Raw genomic sequence first — 22,841 nt, forward strand, 5'->3', positions numbered from 1 at the left:
ATCCGTAGGCATGCCACCCGTAGGCATTCCCTCCATAACACGCACAGACATTTCCCCTTACTTTCTAGGAGGAAAAAAGTGAGTGTTATGGTGCAAAAAATATGGTACATGCATGCAACCGTTAAGATACAGAGTTCATCAGGGGGAGCGGGGGAATCTAGTTTATTCACAGCACACCAGCCCAACTAATCCAATATTCCTCATCAGATAAACTGCCCAATTTTCCTTTTAACCCCTCAAACCAATGCATTCCGAAGTTGGCTATTGCAAATAATCAATATTTCATCCAACCTGCTGTTCTTTGAATTCTACATAATAAAGCATTAAACATGTTGTTTACTGTTAAAGATACAAAGCTCGCCTTGGAAGACACATGGAAGACTACACAAAGTACAGCAGTACCTCGGGTTACAAACACTTCGGGTTACAGACTCCACTAACCCGGAAGAAGTACCTCGGGTTAAGAACTTTGCCCCAGGATGAGAACAGAAATTGCACGGCAGCAGCGGGAGGCCCCATTAGCTAAAGTGGTACCTTAGGTTAAGAACGGTTTCAGTTTAAGAACAGACTTCCGGAACAAATTAAGTTCGTAACCAGAGGTACCACTGTAATAATAATAATCCATAACAATTGCATAAAGCATGCAATTGCATAAACCAGGTCTTACAGAGTTCAGTTCTGTCTACTCCCAAATGGCAGGGTCTCAGGCAGAAGTTTTTCCTATCAGCTAATCCTTTTAGAAAATGTCAAGGACTGGCGCTGGGACTTCCCACATGCCAACAAGAGGTGCTTGAGCATGGGTCGAAAAACTAAGGTCCGCGGGCTGGATCAGGCCCAACTACCTTCTAGATCCGGCCTGTGGACAGTCCGGGAATCACCAGGGTGCACATTCTTTCCTTCTCCCTCACATGGCGGTGCTTTTCTCCTCAGGGGCGGAGCAATCTTTTCCTACACCGGGCTCCATTGATGGCGGGAATCAGCTTGCCCACCTGCCCACCTCAGCAGGGCGGCGCTGTCAAGCGGGCATGTGACACTGGCTGCGTTTTCTTCCTGCTCCTCCTCCCTCTCCCTCAGTCCGCCCTTCCTTCCTTCTCCACGCAGCTTCCTCGCACGCTTTATTTAGCACTGCATGCCTGCCTCCCTCATTCCTCCCATGGCATTCAGGTGAGTTGTTGCGGTGGCTGTAGCCGCAGGTTGGCAGGCAGCTCTGTCTTCTCCGTGGTGCCTCTCAGGAAGCAGCAGCAGCAGGTGTGGTGGGTAAAAGTTCCAGCGACGCCCCGCTTCCCCTACCTCCATCCATGGCTCCTCCGTCGGGGCTGCTGCTTCCGTCTTCGCCAGCCAACGCAGCCTCCTACCCCGCCACAGTGCCTGGCTGGCTGGCTGGCTGAAGCCCAACTGTGGCTATTGGGACGACAACTGGGACAGGTAAAGCGAAGCATCTTCAGGCCTCTTTGTGGGTGGGCAAAAATAGTTCACCCCCCAAAAAAAAATATAGTCCGGCCCCCCACAAGGTCTGAGGGACAGTGGACCAGCCCCCTACTGAAAATGTTTGCTGACCTCTGTGCTTGAGGAATGTAAAGTAAAGGTAAAGGTACCCCTGCCCGTACGCCCATCTCACTTAAGAGGCCGGGGGGGCAACGCTGTCCGAAGACACTTCCGGGTCACGTGGCCAGCGTGACAAGCTGCAGCTGGCGAGCCAGCGCAGCACACGGAAACGCCGTTTTCCTTCCCGCTAGTAAGCGGTCCCTATTTATCTACTTGCACCCGGGGGTGCTTTCGAACTGCTAGGTTGGCAGGCGCTGGGACCGAGCAGCAGGAGCGCACCCCGCCGCGGGGATTCGAACCGCCGACCTGACGATCGGCAAGTACTAGGCGCTGAGGTTTTACCCACAGCGCCACCCGCGTCCCTGCTTGAGGAATGTAGCATCTGGCAATTACGCTATGAACCGGCCTGATCTGAACCTCCCAGTTTAACGCACAAATCACTATTCAGAATCTATTGGCTTTTGTACTTCGCACAAGTGACCACACACAAAGAACACCATTAGCAAAACTATCTAGAAATGTCTATCTTGAGAGAAATGGAAATGTTTGTGTGGGTTTGTTGCTTTAAAAAAAATGCAAGCCAATATACAAATGAGATGGAATGGACTTTAAACCAGAAATAGTCCACCACCAATGCAACTCTAGAAGAGGCATAAGTTAGAATATGATCAGCTGGGTTGCTGCTACGCCAGAACTTTGGAATAATATCTTCAATTGTCATTTTTTAGGGGGGAGGGGGAGCTTAGCCTGCCTTTGCATGGAGTCTGCTCCAAACATTTACACCAAGAACGAACCTGTTTTGTCATTATCCGTCTATCCTCCAACAGTGAAGGCCAGGGCTAGCAACTTGCCCTGGGCACCAAAGTAAAGCTCAGTATTTGAGAGTACTGTCTGCGGTGAGCTATGGTGAAGGTGAGAAGGTGAGAAGTAGCTCTGGGCACGTTTAATGGACATTGTAAAACCTAACAGCTTAGCGGGTTTTTCTTTGTTTCTTGCAAACTTGAAAAGGCACACAACTTTGCAAGACTACAAAACTGACCACTGTGTGAGGGAGGTGGTGGCATTTTCACCTAAGGTTCTATTTATCTTGGGGCCAGTCCTTGAGAAAGCAAATACAACAAGGCCACCCTAGACTGACAACAGGAAATGTGCAAGGGAAATTGCATTTCCTAAAATACCCAGTGCCCAAGCTATTTTAAGTTCTCAAACTTGGCACCTTAAAACGTTGCGCCCAAGCGTGCAACTCGCACCAGCTAAAGTCAGGCAGCTTCCCACAGCAGACTTCAAGAGGAGCCCGTGTAGAGCAAAGGTGGACAGGAAGTAGACTGTAAATGATGACTCCCGAAAAGCCAGCATCAAGACAACTACTTTCCCCTGCTCAAAATAAAGGTCCTGGAGATCTTGATCAGTAGTAACTCAAGATACAATTTGTACAGTGGTACCTCGGGTTAAGTACTTAATTCGTTCCGGAGGTCCATACTTAACCTGAAACTGTTCTTAACTTGAAGCACCACTTTAGTTAATGGGGTCTCCTGCTGCTGCCGCGCCGCTGGAGCACAATTTCTGTTCTCATCCTGAAGCAAAGTTCTTAACCTGAAGCACTATTTCTGAGTTAGCGGAGTCTGTAACCTGAAGCGTATGTAACCCGAGGTACCACTGTACTTAAATACACAGGTTCCACTCAATGACTCATGATGTCCATTGCGATACAACGTTCACCCTCTCAGCCACCATTTTGCATCTGACTGCACCTGAGCAAATATCTGCCCCAGCAGATGGTTCTAGAAAAAACATAGGTCCTGTAATCCCGAGTTCTGCTCACCCATTTTGTAGAGCAAACGGCTTCAACCAACAAGTCAAGATTCACATCCCCAATGAGTCGAGGTCACATCCTGATCCAAGGTTGGTCACAACAGCAGCACTCTCACTATACAAACAGGTGGGAGAATCTCCTAGGGAGGGAGCCTGGGGAAATACAGGTAAGCTTCCAGGTGACATCTGGGAGGGCTCACTTTTTTGTGTGTGGAACAAGTTGTGCAGACTTAATTTTGAGAGAGGGTTTTGTAATTTCCCTTTATCTTTCTTTTCTTATTTTGGCTGGTGTGCTTGGGTACACAGCAGCAACCCATCTGCAATAATTCCTACACAAAACAGATTCTGAACTTCAGTCAGGTTATTACAGGCCTGCTTTGGGAGTGGGGAGCCTTGGCTGCCCTAAGTTGACTATTTCTTTTCAGGGAGAAAGAGAGCAGAGCATGTTCCTGTTGCTCCAGTCTGCTTCGCATTGGAAGGGGCTTGGGCTGTCCTTCCTTGCAGGCGTGTCTCAGAAACTACTGCTCAGGAACCAGTTCAATCTTATCCCCATGCTGAGGAAACACAGCTCTGTATCTCCTTGTCATCTCATTCCAGGGAAGTTCTGAAGCTGAGTCAGTGATAGGCTGAATGAGGGTTTAATGTACTGAAATTCTATCAAAACAAGGCAAAGGTGTTCTTGGTCATTTCACCTACTGGTGCAGGGACAGGGTGTCAGTTTGTTCCAGAAAGGGTTGCACAATGCTTGAAAGATCATCGTCGTAACCAGAGAGAAATTCTGAGCCCAGTCTTGTCATCAAATGGCCAGGTGTCACATCTGGCCAGGAGAACTTATGCCCAGTCTTGGCTGGTGTGCCAGTTGCACCTGCTCCTGGTCCTGGCTTGTATTGCATGCAGTGTTAAGTAACCAGCACAATGATTTACACTTCCCCACGCCCTTAAATCTATCCTGGGGCTTTGACTGTGGCAGCACCCAATGTGAAACTCCTTGCCCCAAAAAGCTATGTCATCTCCGTCTTCGCGTGCCACCAGTGTTTGGAAGGCATTTTGGTCTTAAACAAGCCTTTGATCCTGTTTACTACATGACCTGGCTATTTGTTTTATTGGTACTATTTTTGGTCCTGAATTGCTTAGAAGAAGAAGAAGAAGAAGAAGAAGAAGAAGAGGAGGAGGAGGAGGAGGAGGAGGAGGAGGAGGAGGAGTTTGGATTTGATATCCCGTTATATCACTACCCTATGGAGTCTCAAAGCGGCTAACAATCTCCTTTCTCTTCCTCCCCCACAACAAACACTCTGTGAGATGAGTGAGGCTGAGAGACTTCAGAGAAGTGTGACTAGCCCAAGGTCACCCAGCAGCTGCATGTGTAGCGGGGAAGCGAACCTGGTTCACCAGATTACGAGTCTACCGCTCTTAACCACTACACCACACTGGTCCTGTTAACAATCACATCATTAAAAACAATTTAACTTTTGTTGTTGTTGCCTGTCTGTTTACTTTGCAAGCAGCTTTGAGTGACTTCTACTAAATGTAAAAATTGGATATAATTTCTAGGATAAATAAAATGCACGTCTAGTTGTGACTTCCACTTGGGTATACTGGCAAAAACCTGGAGCTACAAAGCTGATTGCCACTCCAAGAATGAGATACTTCAGTGGAGTGAAAGCCTCAACAAAACAATACAACAATTATTCCAACAGCTTGTAAATGTAAACAAGCATTTTATGTTACTGCTATGCTGTTCTTTAGGAAGAGCTCATCCTCTTCTGTGCAAAAAGGGGGAAAAACAACATACCATGCAAGGAGTTTGCTTGTCATTTCTTTTCACCCAGTAGCTGCTTCACACTCTTAAATCTGAAACATGTACTCTGGGTCAGCTCGCAGGCAGGCAGTTATAAAGGTTACATAAGCCTGCCTTTTAATTGAGACAGTACATTTGCGGCTACAGTGCTTTGCTCAGTACATACTAGGTGAAAATCTTCAGTGATTCATCACTGCAAAACTGCTCTTGCAGAATCCTAGACAGATGCACAAACAGAGCTCTCCACACTCTGCATGCCTCAATGAGGGCATTAGAAGTGTCATTCTGATATTATTAATAGAGATCCAAGTACATGCGGCTCTGGCTCAGCAGACTGGATGTGGAAATTCTGTCCAACATTTTTTTAAAGACCTTTTCAGATTTGTATTAATCCCCCAAAAGATAAAGGTAACCAGTTATTGCCAGCTCTAAATCTCTCTTTTCCATTCTTAATTTCCTATTGCTCCTACAGCTAAATCAACCTACTTTTTAAGTTCTACTGGCATGTCATGCAGCCAATGTGCAAACTGAGAGTTGCAGTAGCCTGCATTCAAGAAACACATACTCTTCATTCCATTTTGGTTCATTGCTGGCAAAAATAGTCAGAGGTTAACCTAGTATCACAAGCAACCTGATAAAACTTGATTTGCTAAGTTATCTTCCTAGTCCACCATTTGCTTTTAAAAAAGCAGTATCAAAAATTAAAGTGTGTGTTGTATAGGGTCTTGGCTTCTATCCATCCTGAAGCTACATACAGTGAACTTTACTGGGTAACCTCAAATTCTAAGGTGTAGAGACAGAGGTTAACAGTGTTAAAAATACACCTTATTTTCACCCAATGTTGCTTTAAGGTTAGATTCCAGCAGAACCAAAACGGCAGTTTTCATGGGTGCCCAAGTCATACTGAAAGCAGTAGAGATGTACAGCACTAACCTACAGCTCAGGTTACCTGTTGTGACAGGATACCTGCTGCAAGTTGCTCACTCTTGCAAAGGTAATTTTCAAAAGATGCAGATTTAATTTCCAGAGCAGCTACACCTGAATTAGTTTTTGGGGAGGATACATAGGTACTTCCTTTTTTCAACTCCCCAACTGTTCAAATTAAATACCAAATCTTATCAATGAAGAGTAGGGGTTCTAGCACTGTGCAGAAGGGAATGATATGACGTCTTCTGTGACGCAAACACACCGTGCTTTGTGCAGTTTTAATAGCTTGCATCAGAATGAACTGCCCCATAACTGAGCAGATTTTGGCATCAGTCTAACAGAGAAGCCCCACCAGATCATGCGAAAGGTTTATTGTTTATTAATTAATTGTATATCCTGCCCTTCACAGGGACACAGGAAACTGCCTTATACCAGGTGAGACCATTGGACCATCTAAGTTTAATATTATCTACATTGACTGACAACTGTCTCTTCAGACTCCAGGATCTCAGACCAGAAGTCTTTCCCAGCCCTACCTGGAGACGCTGGGGATTGAACCTGAGACCTTCTGCATGTGAAGCAGATGCTCTACCAGTGAGCTACAGCTGTTCCCTCAATCCCCAAGGAGCACAGGGTAGCAATCACAAAGAAGTCAAAACAATGCCAATTGAAAATGAAGCGTAGCATCCAACTAAGTTTCACTTGGAATAGATGCACTGGAAATCAACGGCCTTAAGTTCATCAGTGGGCCTAGTTGGACAAGCACAGGATACAACCCAGAATACGTAATCCAGCATCCCATTTCCACAACACCAGCTAGCTAAACGCTTCAGGAAAGCCCACAAGCAGGGCACAACAGCAAACGGCATTATCAACCATTGCTCCCCAGCAATGACTATTCAGTGGATTGACACCTCTGAAGATGCTATCACAGCAGCTGCTAGACCTATTTCCCACTTTTCCAAGCTATGTCTAGGTATTAGCCACACATCATTATGGACCTTAAAATAACTGGTTGTCTGTCACAAGCATGTCCCAGACAGATCACACACAATGAAGCACCTCTCTTCTGACAGTTCCTACTGAGAGGCGTCAGAAAAATATGCAAATCCCAAGTTGTGTGAGCCATCAGAACATATTGCCATTGTCCATCATTTGACTTTCAGAGATGCAAACCTGTCCTACAGGTTGCAACCACCCTAAAGATGCTAGCAAGCAATCCCCATTGGACTCATGGGGCCGCAAGGTTTGTCTGGAATGCTCAACAGCCCTTTTTCAGCCTTATTACATAATAATTTTATTATTTATACCCCGCCCTTCCAACTGTTATAAAGCACCCTTTTAGGAATATAGGAAGGAGCTACCTTATACCAAGTCAGATCCATGGGGCCATCTAACTCAGTATCTACACTGGCGGCAGCTCTTGAGGATTTCAGACCAGAGTCTCTATCTATAGATGAATGGGACTGAAACTTGGGACCTTCTGCCTGCACAGCAAATATTCTACCACTGAGCTACAGCCCTTTCCCTATTTTTCAGAGCCTTGTCTTAAAACTAGAAGCTCAGAAACAAGCACCGCTTGCCAGATTTGCAGGATTAGTTTTAATATGAGCACGATGTCAATAGGAAAGCATCACTTCAAACTTTGGCAGCTCCTGGCAACCTATTGTTTATTGCAAGTCCCATCTGTTATTCTCAGCTTCCTAGCTAATGAAGGCCACTTTGCTGGTGATCAAGACATCCATCATGCTTCTCCCATGCACACACAGCCCAACAGCAACGTGAAAACATCAAGGTCAGGAAGAAATCATCCAACTGAAAATTGCTGTTTTTTAAATGGGGGGGGGGGAGAGGGAGGGAGGAAGAGAACCAATACTTAGTAAACGGAAGCAATTCCATGTCCACCACCCCCCCCAAAAAAAAAACCTTTCTAATGTCAAGACACACCTTTCTTGGTATATATACAAGATGCCTCGAAAGAGCAAAATGTCAAAGAGCTATTTAGTTGTGCAGTTCGAGTACGTCGGTAATATGTGATATTTAGATGCCCTCTCCACCAAAATGAAAAAAAAAAAAGCTACTGACCAGAAGATGTCAGATTCCCTTTTAATGTGAAGGTGACACAGACTATAGAAAAAGATACCAACTTCACAGCTGCATAGTTTGCCGAAGCACCTCATATTCCGAGATGCTATGGAAAAATAGGGTTGGGGAGTTTGGTTCCACTCCAAAGAAATTGGAGAATTCAGAGAGGGAAAAATTCCCGAGGCAGCAGGAACATCCCTCTGGGACTGGGTCCAGTGACGGTGAGACACACTTGAGGGTCACAGGCACACAGTGGCTTCCTTCGCCCCAGGGAATTGGCCAGTACCAATGGGGGGGGGGGGGACCAAGCTCTGGAGTATGCCACTTGATTCCCACCATGACAAATTCTCATAAGCAGATGTGAGATCAAAGGCAGGAAAGATGAAAGTACCTGCTCAGGCTAGCAAAAAGGGAAGGTGTGTGGATCACTGATCTCTCAGCCTATTTGAGTGAGTGAATAACTCACACAGACCCTAGTTTCGGGGGGGGGGGCAAGGTATCATCACCTGATGCATTCTTATTGTGTTTCCTTGCACACCAGTTTCTAGAACACAACTCTAATGACCTCTCCCAAACATCATGGCACTGTACTCCCTCCTTTAGCAATTAACCACTAGAGCTTTGGGTGAAGAAAAAGGTTATGTTGCTCCCCCCAAAAATCTATTGCATCACATGTTCATTCAACTCCCCAGAGAGCTCAACCCCATTTCCTCTAGTGTGGATGGGGGAAACCAGTTTTTTATCCACTGCTGTCCACCCCCTAAAGGACTTTCTAGAACATAAGCTTGCCTGCCTTGCCCCGAGGGAGCCTACAAATCTTTTGTTCCTACAGAGTGCTTGTTCTTCCATTCCCTGCCCCAAACCCTGTAAATACATGTCAGAAACACAAAATTTCAGCAATAATCATCCAGTGCTTTACCAAGGGCTGCTTCCCCAAAATCAGTACCAGAAAGAAGATCACCCCTCATGTAGCACATTTCTAAAATGCCTGTTATGAACAGTTGTCTTTTAAGATGCATCTGGTCAAAGCCTGTAAATGAAGTTTCCACAGAGGGAACTTTTGTCTGAGAACTCCCAGATGCATTCAAGAACCTCCAGCTCCTTCTGCTAAAAGGCACTTGTCAACAGGAGGGTGTGCTGCTGTCCCATAAGGACCCTCACGAGGACGTGGCTCTCATTTCCCATACTTTTTAAGAAGCCCTCCAGTCCCAGACAATACAGACTCCTTGCACCTGAATGAGGCTGCCTATCACTCAGAACCCAAACACACCATCTCCGCTTTTGTTTCACACTGGGAGAGCCAGTCACTCAAGCAGCTTTTTACAAAATCCCAAGCCGTTCTAGCACACTTCCTGCATCCATCTCAAAATATAACAAAGGCAGCCTTGCCAAATCATACCAGAAGGCTCCAGCAGTGGCGATCCAGGTACCTACAGGAAGCTTACAAGGAAGGCTACACCCCCTTGTTGCCATCAGCAGCTGGTGTTTAAAGGCATGCTGCCACTGGATGCAAAGGACTAACAGCCCACATCCTATGCTGCTTAACTGTACAAGCAGGAAGAGCACAGCTGAAAGCAAGGTGCAGCAAGACCCTGATTGCAAATCTCAATTCTAGTTGGAACTCATTGGGTGCATAGCCACAGTTGCAACCATTCTCTCTCTCTCTCCCCCCCCCCCCACTTTGCAATATAGGGATAAGGAACCTTGCAGAGATGCTGCTAGGATTACAGAGAGGACACCCAACAAAAAGCACTTTTGAGCACCCCGGGGTGCCACGTTATCGCTGGAGAAATGCAAGCTCACACACACAAACACACACTCTGAAAGATGCAATTGCCTTTGCAGCTCATGAGCTACCCATCCAATGCGGACTTACCCAGAAGCCCCTACCTAGTTCACGCTTCGGAGTTGCTTCCAAAGTCTGCGGGCAGCCAGTTTAAAGGGATCTCCTGCACTTGCAAGGAACGACACCCCAAACACAAAACCAGCACCTTTCCAGGGTGGGCAGCCGTGCCATGGCACCGCCCCCTATTTTTCTTACCAAGCGCCTATTGTCTACCTTTCTCATTATTCGCGCGGAGTAATGCAACACAACAAGAACAAAAACAAATGGTTTAGGGCGGTGCAATCCTACTTCCGTACGACTCATTTAATTACTTCCGAGCGGACACTGCACCCGATTTGCGTTGCTCCGTCCAGAAAATAAGCTTGCATTTTGTCTTTCCCCCTCACCCCAAAAATCAAGACACCCCCCACCCCGTTTTGTTTTGCAAAACGCCCATTCCCTCCTCAATGCAATTTGCAGGCTTTCTATGTCCGCACCTTGGTTAACCAGTCTCAGCGCGTGGGTGAAGGACGGATCCAGGGAGTCCTTCTCCGCCATCAGCTCCGGCAGGTACTTCTCCTCCATGGCCCGCCCGCCTGCCCGAGGGAAGGTGGGGGGACCCGGGCTCGCCTAACACGCAGGCAGAAGAAAACAAAAAGAGGAGAGGGAGGAAAAGCGGGAAGGAGACAGAGGAAAACAGGAAAAACACGCGCGCACGAACGGCGGTGCAGCGGCAGCCGCGCAGCAAATAAATCCTCGCTTGCAATGCAGCCTCGGAATGGAGAAAAACGGAAACAAAATAAAAATAAAAATATTAAGGTGCAAGGTAAGGGGAAAGCAGCAAAAATACGAAAAAAGGGGGGAATCGCGGAGGAAGCGACACTTGTTACGCCCTCCAAGCCGGGCGCATCCAGGAAAAGCCACGCGCGCCTCTGCTTTCCCCACCAAAATCCTGCTTATCCAAACCAGCAGCGCAGCAGCGCCGCTTCCTTCTCCAGACGCAGCCGCCAGCACCGGCTACGAGCCGCGACTGAGCGTTCGAACGCCGGCGCAGTCCTCTTTAAATAGCCGCGCACGCCACGCCCCCGGCTGTCAGGAAGCCACGCCCCCCTGCTCTCCCTTCTCAGGCAACTCGGAACAAGGCGGAGGTGGAGCTTCTCGAGCCCGCCCACCTTTGTTGCCTACTGGGTAGGAGACGCGCTTGTCTGCGAAAGAAAGCGTAACACGGTCTCCGATTGGTTGATTCCCCCCTCACCCCAACCCGCTGCGTTCGGCTGGAGGACGGCGGGGCGTCTCCTCTTGCTCCTCGCTGGTGTTTTGAGACTTGCGCGCCAAAGTCAACGGCAAAAGGGCGGGAAGGGAGCTTGGGTGCGAGCGTTTCCCGCTGCGGCGATTGGGCGGAGAGAAGCGAGGGGGCGGGCATATAGCGCGCGAGGCTGCTGTCATTCACTGAAGCGGCGCGCTCGCGCCAATTGACAGTGGGTGGAGCCGTCAAAGCCGCCTCAGGGCGCATTCAACGCCTCGCTCGCTCCCTCATTTATTTAGTTCACAAAATTTATACGCCGCTTCATTGTTATTTTTTAAAGCAACCTCAAAGCGGTTTACAGAAAAATAAAACAGTAAAACTGAGGGGAAAGTCCGCAGTCATGTTTTGAAACAAAAATCACGAAAACAGGTTAAAATCGCCTCAGCTTTCTAAGCTTTTTCTAAACAGGAATGTTTTCAGAGCGCCTCCCTTCCTTATTATGGAAAAGCAAAGATACAAAATAAAGGTCATCAAGGCTATAATAAAATGCTGCTACATTAATGCATTTGGACATACATTCTATTTAAATACTTGTATGCTGCTTTTCCAACATCCAAGCTGAGCTCAAAGCACCTCAGGACAACAATAAACACTTCCTAATACTCTATATATATATATATATATATATATATATATATATATACACACACACACACATCACAATAATGAAGCCATAAGTGCAATAAATTGAAACAGTAGTTAATGACATGCAATGCTATATAAAAGTAAAACTCAGAGAAGAATGATTAAAATCTAAATCAAAAGAATGAATGCAAGCCAATTTAAGTAACAAAACCAAAGTCTTGCTGGACACCTGTTGCTTTTAATCAGCTACATATATGAAAACGGTTAAAACCGCATTATACCTCATGGTAAAGCCAAATAAGTGCCCTGCCTCAAATTTATTTAGATTTTTTTTTAAAAAAAAGCTTTAGAACAGTAACACAAAAAAGACAGCAGGCTTGGAGGAGGAGGAGGAGGAAGAAGAAGAAGAAGAAGAAGAAGAAGAAGAAGAAGAAGAAATTACACGAAAGGAAGATGGATTGGAAGGGAAGAGGAAAAAAGGAAACTTAGTTCTAAAAGCCAGCCGACCTGGAAAAGTAAAAAAAATTCTGTCTCTCAGTTGCATCATCCCTTCTCCATATGAGATGCCTATGATTATAATACTATAAAAAATTATTGTTTATATGCCACCCATCTGACTGGGTGAAGCAGGTCATTGGCCACTTCAGAGGCAACTTGAGTTAGGAAAATGGTGTCCAAGGAAAAGACCAGGCTTCTTGTTCTCTCCCTCGTTTCTCACTTCTCATCTTGATCAACTCTCCAAAAGCAGAATATCTTTTCCTTTTTAAAGGACAGACCATCAGAACACATCTGTTAATTAAGTGATCCTAAGGAGTAGTTTGTCCTGCTTATAAGCAGCAAAAGGAAGCCACTGGAAATAAGATAACTTAAGATAACATTACTCATACAAGCCACAGTGGGTTCATTTGGGGAAAGGAGAGATACAATTGCAATTAAGAAACAAGAGGCTGCTATTATCAGGTACATAAGTTTACAATGAAATTGAACACTGAGGTGGCCAAAATGGACTCTGCTCTCCATTGCTTCCACCAAACCCATCTGGCACTTGATAGATTATGGCACTATTTTTACTTAAGACCTTGGATAACTTTCTCCTTGGCCTTTGTGAGTTCTATCAATGAATCACTGTTTCCTGTGTTCCAAAGAGAGATAGAAAACTAAAAACAAACATCTTTGTAAGTAACATTTCTGGAACAGCGATGAAAGTTGTCAACAATGTTAAATAAAGTGGTCAGTAAGAGCAGATACAAGCACTATTAAGTTTTACCTGATTTGCACAAATTAACAATTTGTGTGACATATCTACACACTATGGAACAGCATTAATGCTGGAGAAAAATACTCAAGAAAAAGGCAATGGAAACTTCCACGAGCGTAATGTGCTGGGTGCAGAAGTCTCTGCTCACAAATGTTTCCATTGCTCCTTGTATGTATATATTTAAATTATTGTTACCATGCTCATGCATGTTAAAATACTTGGGTGAATGGTTATAAACCAAAAACAGAGCCACTACATGGTATATATGTGCTCTGGGTGATCTAACAATAGAGCAAGGAAAAAAATGCATTGTTTATGATAATTCTGATTTTCAAGTATGATTGCAAAGTAAACACAGCTACTGTACTTGATAATCAGAAAGAAAATACTAGTTCATGAGGTAAAATGCAAGTACGCTTCTAGGAGGGAATTTTTTTTTTAAAGGGCCTGTTGGTATGCTTTCACATAGAAAAACCAACCTCCTATCATCTCTTTAGCAAAACTAGAACAATCAATAGATTACTGAAAAATGTTTTGCAAAGCTAACTCTAACAAACTCTCATTAAGACCTTTGCAAACATCAGGTCAAGGGTTACTGTGTAAACCAAGTGTTAAACAAAATTCTGGAACTCTGGGCTCAATCAACCAGCATCACCAAAGTGAAAACACATTTATATACCCTTGAAGCACATAACTTTTGCAGAAAAATGGTTGTGGAAAAGCTGAGATGTCCTATAGACTTCTGCTAAAATCCTGCTCACAAGTGGCTTCCCTGTATGCTCTACAAAATGTAGCAACAGGTCCCTTTCTCCTCTCTCTCCCATTGACTGCCCAAAGTACCATAAATTGCTATAAAACCGTTGGATCCAATCTGAGCCAGGCCCAGCCTCACAATCTGTTTTCAGTGTTAGGACTGAACCATGTTTAATTTTTGATCATTTTAAAAAATGTTATGTGCTATGTGACTGATTGTTCGAACTAGTTAACTGTTTTGAGTGTTCTCTATAGAAAAACAGAGTATCTATGCCTTTTAAAATAAAATAAATCATGCAGTGGTAGGAACAGATGGCAAATACATATATTTTTAATCCCTGAATCATACCTAACAAAAATAATTAACACATATACTTTAACACACTTGGTTCTCTGCAAGTTAGCCATCTTTTGGAGTGCCACACCACACCAAAAAAAATATATCAAAAATAGCAGTACGAGACGGAAATAATCTTCAGCCAAGGGCACAAGAACAAACACGCCTTGTATAATAACAGCAATGCCATCTGTAATGTCCTTGTTGAACAAACTGAGCTTTAGTCTCAAGTGTGCACAGTGCATGCAACTCAATTAATCTACCCTGAGAAATGGAAAATCAAAGTTCTGAGTGTTTAAAAACAGAATATTGCTATTAACACAGGAAGGAATCCTTAGAACGTGCATATCCTCTTCAACACAAAGGCAGGTGGTGACTTTTCCTTTAAATCCATGCATCCACCTTTCTAGTAAAGATAAAACTTGCACGCAAAGGTTATTCCTGTCCTTACTGTGCATTAAGTACAGAAGCGGAGGATGGAGTTAAGACTTGATCATTCAATTACTCCACCTTTCCTGACGCACATGCTGGGACTGGAGGATCGAGCATTGCATGCTGTTCCTGGCATGTTCCTCAACTCTCGTGCTTCAGAAAGTGAGGGCAGCAGAATTCAGAACTGACAGAGCTCTACTCCCACAGTGCCAAATCTGTTTGGAACTGCTAAGAAGCATGGTGCCAAAATTTCTGAATTTAGATGAGTCTTACACTCCAATCTTAAAACACCTTCCTTTTGAAGTCCACCTTGACCCCACACAGAACAAACCTTCAGCGAGAGAATCAGGGCATCTCCAGACTGTCAGCATGTTCAAAGAAGGTATTCATATCAGGCAAGAGTTTTAGGTTTGCACAATTAATGTGGATCAAAGCCCTCTGTCACCCTAGCAACACACTGATTTTAAAGAAGAAACAGCCTGTTTGCAGTTTGGAAAGTGATAGGGGAATGCATTGAAAAGTGTGGAAGGAATAACTAACAGGAAGATGTATGTACATCCAACAAGGAAATTGAGATGACTACGGGATGAATGCTCATATAACCTCCCTGCAAACAAATCAGAACCAATGCTCAGTAATGACCAGATGCAACTAACTTCTGTGTAAAGTTTAACTAAGCAAATCAGAATAAATGTTCAATAAATAGGTCATATGAAGTAGCCTTCTATCCTTTTATTTACATTTATCTGCCCTACGCTAGGAATAAGAACCACAGAACTCAATGGAGCTTACTCAGGAGTCGTAATCAAGTGTCTACACTCGCTAACCTAGTTCCTGGGTTCCCCCTCCACTTACACACTGAAGAAATGGGCTTGTTTGCTGGCTTCCCCTTCTGAGTTTCCATTTGTTGCAACGCCTAGGTAGATTGCTATCCTGCATTTGCAGCTCACATGATGTTAGATTAATATAGCAATACACTGGAACATTTAACTGATCACATCTTAGTTCCTCAGCCACTTTCAGACTTCTTCATCATTTCTTGCTATAAAAGACATTGATGGTGTTTCTGTGGCACAGATGATGCTATAGCTATCACTGTCTGCTGCTGAGCAGTTATAAATACCTGTCTGCCTGCGTGAAACATGCAGCTTTCCTGACAGTATCCAACGTTGTTTAAATAGGTCAGGCTGAGGGCCTAAATTGTAAAGTACTCCGGTAAGATTAAGTGGTCTGCTGCAAAGGATAAACACCAAAAGTAATCCATAAGCGGGAAGAAAGCTTATGAAAAGCATGTGTTTTAACATTTATCTGAGGGTTTATCAACAATACACGGGCACAGATATGTTATATGCAGCAATCTTTGGAATAGTAATGCCTTCTGGTGCAAAGTATTTGAAGCTGCAGGATCAGCTGTTCTCGTCCTTTCCCAGTAGCTTTTTGTAGCTCGTGAAAAGCCATGCAGACGTAGGTTATAGTGAACACGGAGATGACCAGCAAGCCTTCCCTAACCTGCTACCCTCCATATGTTCTGGACTACAGCTCCCTTCGGTGCCCGCCAGCACACAGAATCATAGAATTGTACAGTTTTGGAAGGGACCCTGAGGGTCATCTAGTCCCACCCCCTGCAAAGCAGGAATCTTTTGCCCAGTGTGGGACTTGAACCCACAACCCTGAGATTAAGAGTCTCCTGCCCTACCGACTAATGGTGGCCGTAAATGAAGGCATAAATTCTAGGTCCTAGCAACATTGGGGAGCCTTTCTCAGCCTAGTCAGTGATGGCCAAACTTGGCTCTCCAGCTGTTTTGGGACTACAATTCCCATCATCCCTGACAACTGGTCCTGTTAGCTAGGGATGATGGGAGTTGTAGTCCCAAAACAGCTGGAGGGCCAAGTTTGGCCACCACCGGCCTAAGGGCTATATCCCCTTCTGGGTAACTTTGGGGCGGCGAGGGGGCACATGTCAGTGTTGGGCAGGGCCAGAGGCAATAGAATAGCAAATGCTGATTTTGCCTCAGCACAGTTGGCTTATTTCTACAAACACTCACTCATCCCTCTCCATTCTGCATCCAGGCAAGCAAGGAACATTATCAGTTTCAAAGGACACATTCCAGCCGGACAAGGGCACTTAAGGAGAGGACAAAGTAGAGATGGTAAGAGGTGTGACCTAGGGAGAGAGGGTGCAGCTGAAGAGGGGTATGGCCTGTGAAAGAGATTTGAAAGGATCAGACAGAGAGTACTGTATAGCCACATTCCCTCCCCCTGCCCATGCCTAAGATCCCCACATTCCTGCCCTGGACTCCAGGGCAAGCACTTTACCAAAGGTGACACCTGGGCTTCCTAACTCTCTCAACCTGCCCCTTTGCTGGAATGGCTGCTGGAGAAGGCATTCCACCAGTGCCCCAGTACCAAGCTTCCCATTGCATTTTCTCGGCATAATTTTAAAAACTGCTGGTTTTGAGTTATAACAAGAGATGCTTAAGGAATTGGGTACCTGTGAATTCCAGCGTGAAATGGATTGATCCACACCTCTTGGGCCAATGTGTAAACTGGAACATAAGACAATAGCTTGGTTGGTTGGAGCGTGGTGCTGACGATATTGCCAAAGTTGCAGGTTCGATCCCCATATGGGACAGCTGCATATTTCTGCATTGCAAGGGATTGGACTGGATGATCCTCAGGGTCCCTTCCAAAGCTACAGTTCAATGCTTCTAAGAGTGTGCTGGATCAGGCCAATGGCCCACCAGCATCCTGGCCTCACAGTGGGCTGCCCAAACACTTCTGGGAAACCCTCCAGCAGGACCTCTCCTGCAGTTTCCAGCAACTAGCGCAAAGCATTACTTTGAAGGCAGAACATAGTCACCATGACTAGGAGCCATTGAAAGCCTTTTCCTGCATGAATGAAGCCTCTGTTGTCATGGTCTGAGGAGCAGTCAGGACATAAATGCCACATGGAGTTTGACCCTCAGGGATATGGTCTCCTGGAGGTTCCAATTAACTATCATGGTTAGCGGTTACTGACAAACCTATCCTGAACACGAATTTGTCTAACCCATTTTTTAAAGAAGATTGGTGCTTGTCACCACAGCACCTTGTAACAAATCCCACATATTAAGTATTCACTGTGTGCTTCCTTTTACCTGTTTTGTACTTATTGCCAATCAATTTTACTGGGTACAGGCAGCCTCAAAGGCTTCTCTACATTATTTATGACTTTGGGAGGGGGGGGGGATTCCTTTGAAGGCTGCTAGTATCCCAGTATGATTCTCAGAAGAATCTCAACAGCATGGGAAGAACCCTCATCCGGATTTAGGAAGCAGAATTGCAAAAAAAGGGGGCGGTTTCCAGGAGCAGGGCTTATTCCAAAAATCAGGAATCCAAGGGAGTCTGAATCCATAATGCAAGCAAGCTGGAAAGCAATTAGGTATCGGGGACAAGAAGGCCGAAAGACCATGAGCAGAGAAAGGCTGACAATGGCCACACACACTTAAAGGTAAAAGTAAAGGACCCCTGGACCAGTTAAGTCCAGTCAAATTCAACTATGGGGTGCAGCGCTCATCTCCGCTTTCAGACCGAGGGAGCCAGCATTTGTCTGCAGCTTTCCCGGGTCATGTGGCCAGCATGAAAAAACCACTTCTGGCACACAGAACACCGTGACGAGTGCCAGAGTGCATGAAAACGACTTCCCGCCACAATGGTACCTATTGATCTACTTGCACTAGTATGCTTTTGAGCTGCTAGGTTGGCAGAAGCTGGGACAGAAGAGCAGCAGGATTTGAACTGCCGACCTTATGATTGGCACGCCCAAGAGGCTTGGTGGTTTAGACCACAGCGCCACCCACGTCCCTAGATCACACTTGACTTAAAGCACTATGGTAGCACTTTAAAGAGTTATGGGTTCCCCCAAAGAATTCTGGGAGCTGTAGTTTGTGAAGAGTTGTTAAGGAGTCCCCGCTATTCCCCTCCCAGAGCTACAATTTCGAGGGGGATTTAACAATCGATCCCTCTTCACAGGGAACTCTGGAAATTTTAGGGAGAGAGTAGGAGTCTCCTAATCAAGGCCGGCACAGGGCATTTCACCACTGCAGGCAAAACAGAAAATGCCATCCCCACCCGCCTCTGCCTCCATGCCTACCTGCTCCTATGGTCACCTCTATACCTGCCTGTCTCCTCTGCCATTTCTCGCTGCCGCTGCCGCTGCAGCCTCCAGCTACTGCTTACGGCTTGGCTGGCCACATGCAAAGTGAGGTGATAGACTGAGGGGGCACAGAGCTGGAGTGCTGCAAAAAGAAGAAGTCTGGAAGTAGTTCTGGAATTCGAAAAGTGAAGGTGAAGATGAAAAGGCAAGGAAGGTCAAAGCAAGGGAACGTGCACTTTAATGCTCAGAAGGGAGCCAGAAGAAAGAAAAGCCAGGTCCTCATATGAAAAGCAAGCAGCGGAGATAAGATACTTCTTTGTGTAGCCCTGACCTGATTTAAGTTTTAAATTTAGAGTCGTGGGATTCAGGGCTTGCAATATTCATTTCCCAGGTCTTACCTGCACCGTCGAAAATAAAACCACTTCTTGCCTGTGAAATCTCACCATGGGATCAGACTGAGTAAAAGCGCTGTCAGATCACGGAATATAAGCAGCAGGGATCCAAGCCTCTGCAGGTGCTGGCATCCTGGGCCAAGGGGGAACAGCAGAGCTGAGGGCTGCTGTCACCTGACAAAGAGGGCAAGATAGGTCTTTCTGAACAATCTCCCACACCTTAACCTTCCTTAAGTGGACAGACAGATTCTGTCCTGAGAACCATTCACCCCTGCACTTGCCAGAACTGTTGGGCTAATGACCATCTATCTCCACCCAGAAAATACTTTTGCACCCAAGGTCCTCCAGTGTTAGTGGAAATGATAGTGCCAAGAGATGGCAAGCCTAGGAAGAGCTTCCTTCCTGTTTTAAAATCCTTGGCCATGTGCTCTCCCTAATATCAGAGCCTTTGAAGGGGAAAGGAGCTCAATTTAACATGCTTTCTTTATTGCAAAAAGAATGGCTTTATTGTTATTGCTATTATTATTATTATTATTATTATTATTATTATTGTTAAGTATTACTGAAGTGCAATGGCTGGTGGTTGTTGTAGTCCAACACATCTGGAGGTACAAAACTGTACAGCTGTTTTACAGCCAGTCAGACAATTTGCCCACCTGGTGAGTAATCTGTACCCTGACTGGCAGCTGCTCTCAGTTCGTGGTCTTTCTCAGCACCTCGTAGCTGGTCCTTTCTTTTAACTGGAGATGGCACCAATTTGGCAGACAGCGAAGGCAGGATCACAGAGAGCAAGGTTTATCTGATAAATGAAGCCTCACACCTCATTCCTAACACTGGAAGCAGTATAGTAGAGACTCGTAGACTAAGAACCATAGAATTATAGAGTTGGAAAGGACCACAAGGCTTATCTAGTCCAACCTCTGCAATGCAGGAATCTTTTGCCCAGTGTGGGGCTCAGACCCATGACCCTGAGGTTAAGAGTATCATGCTCTACCAACTAAGCTATCCACAAGGCTAATCGAAACATGCAGTAATGGTTAGAGTGTTGGGACTATGCCCTGGGAGACTAGGGTTGGAATCGCCACTCAGCCATGAAGCTCACTGGGCCAGTCACCATCTCTTAGCCTAACTTACCTTGCAGGTCTGCTGTGAGGATGAAATGGGGAGGAGGAGAACCCTGTATGCCACCTTGAGCTCCTTGGAAGATAAAGGTGGTATAAAGGTAAGGTAAAGGTACCCCTGCCCGTACAGGCCAGTCTTGCCAGACTCTAGGGTTGTGCGCTCATCTCACTCTATAGGCCGGGAGCCAGTGCTGTCCGGAGACACTTCCGGGTCACGTGGCCAGCGTGACAAGCTGCATCTGGCGAGCCAGCGCAGCACACGGAACGCTGTTTACCTTCCCGCTGGTAAGCGGTCCCTATTTATCTACTTGCACCCGAGGGTGCTTTCGAACTGCTAGGTTGGCAGGCGCTGGGACCGAGCGACGGGAGCGCACCCCGCTGCGGGGATTCGAACCGCCGACCTTTCGATCGGCAAGTCCTAGGCGCTGAGGCTTTAACCCACAGCGCCACCCGCGTCCCAAAGGTGGTATATAAACGTATTAAATTGTGATGGCCTGGGACTCGGGCTCGGACTTGGAACCAGAGGAGTCTCAGTCTGCACAGGCATCAACTGAACCAAGTCTGGGGCCTGATCCTGAAGAGTCCCAGTCTGCACAGGTTCCCCTGCAACAAACACCAGCTGGGCCGAGTCAGGGGCCTGAGCCTGCCCTGGCTACAGATGCAGGGATTACCTCGTTGCCTCCAGCTGGGCCATCACTTACAGATGCTCCACTACCTGTTTGGTCAGGGGAGGCTGAGGTGGCCCCTGGGTCTAGTAACCCACCGACGACCCCGAGCTGCAGAGACTAAGGTCTGAGAGAAGGAAAGATCTGAGTACTTGCAGGAAGAGTGCTCGCCTTTGTGCGAAACAGGGAGGTGAGTGCCCGGGGGATCAGGACTGGCCATTACCCTGAGAAAGATAAAAGGCTGTCGGACCCTGCCCTAGGTTGCGAGAGCAACATTGCTGTATGCCAGACCCTGTCTGAGATCCTGTACCTGTCCTTACCTGGTTTACTGCCTCGTGTCCTGCCTTGACCCTGTTGGACTGACTCCTCGCAGAACTTACGGATTCTGAACCAGACCTGGACCGCGGTTCTTGGGTTACCCCCAGGCCCAGCACATAAAGAACTCAAAAATAAAATTGCAGTGGGGCTTTTCTGTATGCGAAACATGAGTTATGTGTCCCTTCACTACTTTAACAGCTCCATCTTGTACATTTGTTTGTCTGTTTGTTTGCATTTATGTCCCACATTTTCCTGCAAGGAGTCCAAGATGCTTCACGTGGTTCTCCCAGTAATTTCATGCCCACAGGAACTCCTTGAGGTAGGTTAGACCGAGAGGCAGTGACTAGCCCAAGGTTTCACCCAGTGAACTTCATGGCTGAGTGAGGAGCTAAGGATGATGGGAGTTGTAGTCTAACAACACCTGAGGACCCAAGGTTGAGAAAGGCTGCTCTAACCACTACACCAAACTGGCTTTCTCTTTCAGTCCCACTGAGTTTACTGGAGTTTGGTCCAAATAAAGCGTTGAAAGGATTGCATCCCTACAGTTATATTTTAAGGCAGTTGCCGATGACGGTGATTATCATAATTCTGTTCCATTCTCTGGATCTCTGGGACAAGGTAATCTGGAAAGCTAGATGAATATAAAACATACAGACCAAGAATCACATAACTGACTGTGACTCTCTCCAAGCCCTCTGCCTCATGAACACCAACCAAGTGGACATTTCCTGCAGCAACTGTAAGGGAAAGAAGTTAATACCTCAAATCCTTAGCCCTATTGATAAACCATTAGTCACTTTTCCTTAGCATTAGTAACAAATTAGAACATGAAACTTTCCAAAGAAATCACTCTCAGGCTTGAGGCTTCCCAGCAAAAAAAGCCATCCGCTGTATTGACTTTTGAACAGTTTACCTTTCACGTAATGTCGGCAGAAGTGCAGCGCTTGAAAAATAGGATATAAATGAGCCTTTTAAATTAGCTGAAGGAGCTAAGGATATCTTTATAGCATCAGTAGTTAGTAATTGATGCATTCCTCCTAAATCTCAACTTTGCTGCTGCTGCAAGTCTGCAAAATTAGCATAACAATCCCAAGGAAAAGAATGGGTCCCTGGCTGCAAGTTTTTCTGCATCTCCCTTTCTGCATTCATTACCAGAGCTGGTGTCTGGGGCTTTGCCATAAATGTTCTGTTCACATGATAAAATGCAACACTTAACATTCTTCCTCCCCAACCCCCTCCGATGCTTTTCTTCCTCTGCAATTTGAACGTGTCACACTAATGCACTCTGATGCCGACAATACTGTAAAGCCAATAAGGACTCTATAAACGACACGTCCCATTATGCCATTTTAATGTTAGTTTTCTGCTCCTATTACTTGAGAAACCTCCCTTTGAGATGGAGAGGGAATCATAATTTTATAGTCATTCAATTCACTTTTCTAATGCACTGTATTAGAAGGAACAATTTCCGCTGTGGATTATGAAACAATTGCCAGCAAATGCTGAAAAATACCATTTTGGCTCTATTTATTTAGCTGTTTTGTATT

At 45.8% G+C, this 22,841-nt stretch overlaps 1 protein-coding gene across 3 annotated transcripts in view; it reads right to left on the minus strand.

Moving 5' to 3' along the window:
* Positions 1 to 11,035, minus strand: part of KHDRBS3 (KH RNA binding domain containing, signal transduction associated 3) — a 114,511-nt gene extending 103,476 nt beyond the window's left edge. For all 3 annotated transcript variants that reach the window (XM_028736109.2, XM_077932722.1, XM_077932721.1), the window contains exon 1: positions 10,490 to 11,035. In XM_028736109.2, coding sequence (XP_028591942.1) covers positions 10,490 to 10,577 — 88 coding nt within the window. In that variant the 5' untranslated portion in view covers positions 10,578 to 11,035. The remainder of the gene's footprint in view (positions 1 to 10,489) is intronic.
* Between the last annotated feature and the right edge of the window lie 11,806 nt (positions 11,036 to 22,841).

Source organism: Podarcis muralis, chromosome 8, assembly GCF_964188315.1.
Source record: "Podarcis muralis chromosome 8, rPodMur119.hap1.1, whole genome shotgun sequence".
Lineage (NCBI taxonomy): Eukaryota > Metazoa > Chordata > Lepidosauria > Squamata > Lacertidae > Podarcis > Podarcis muralis.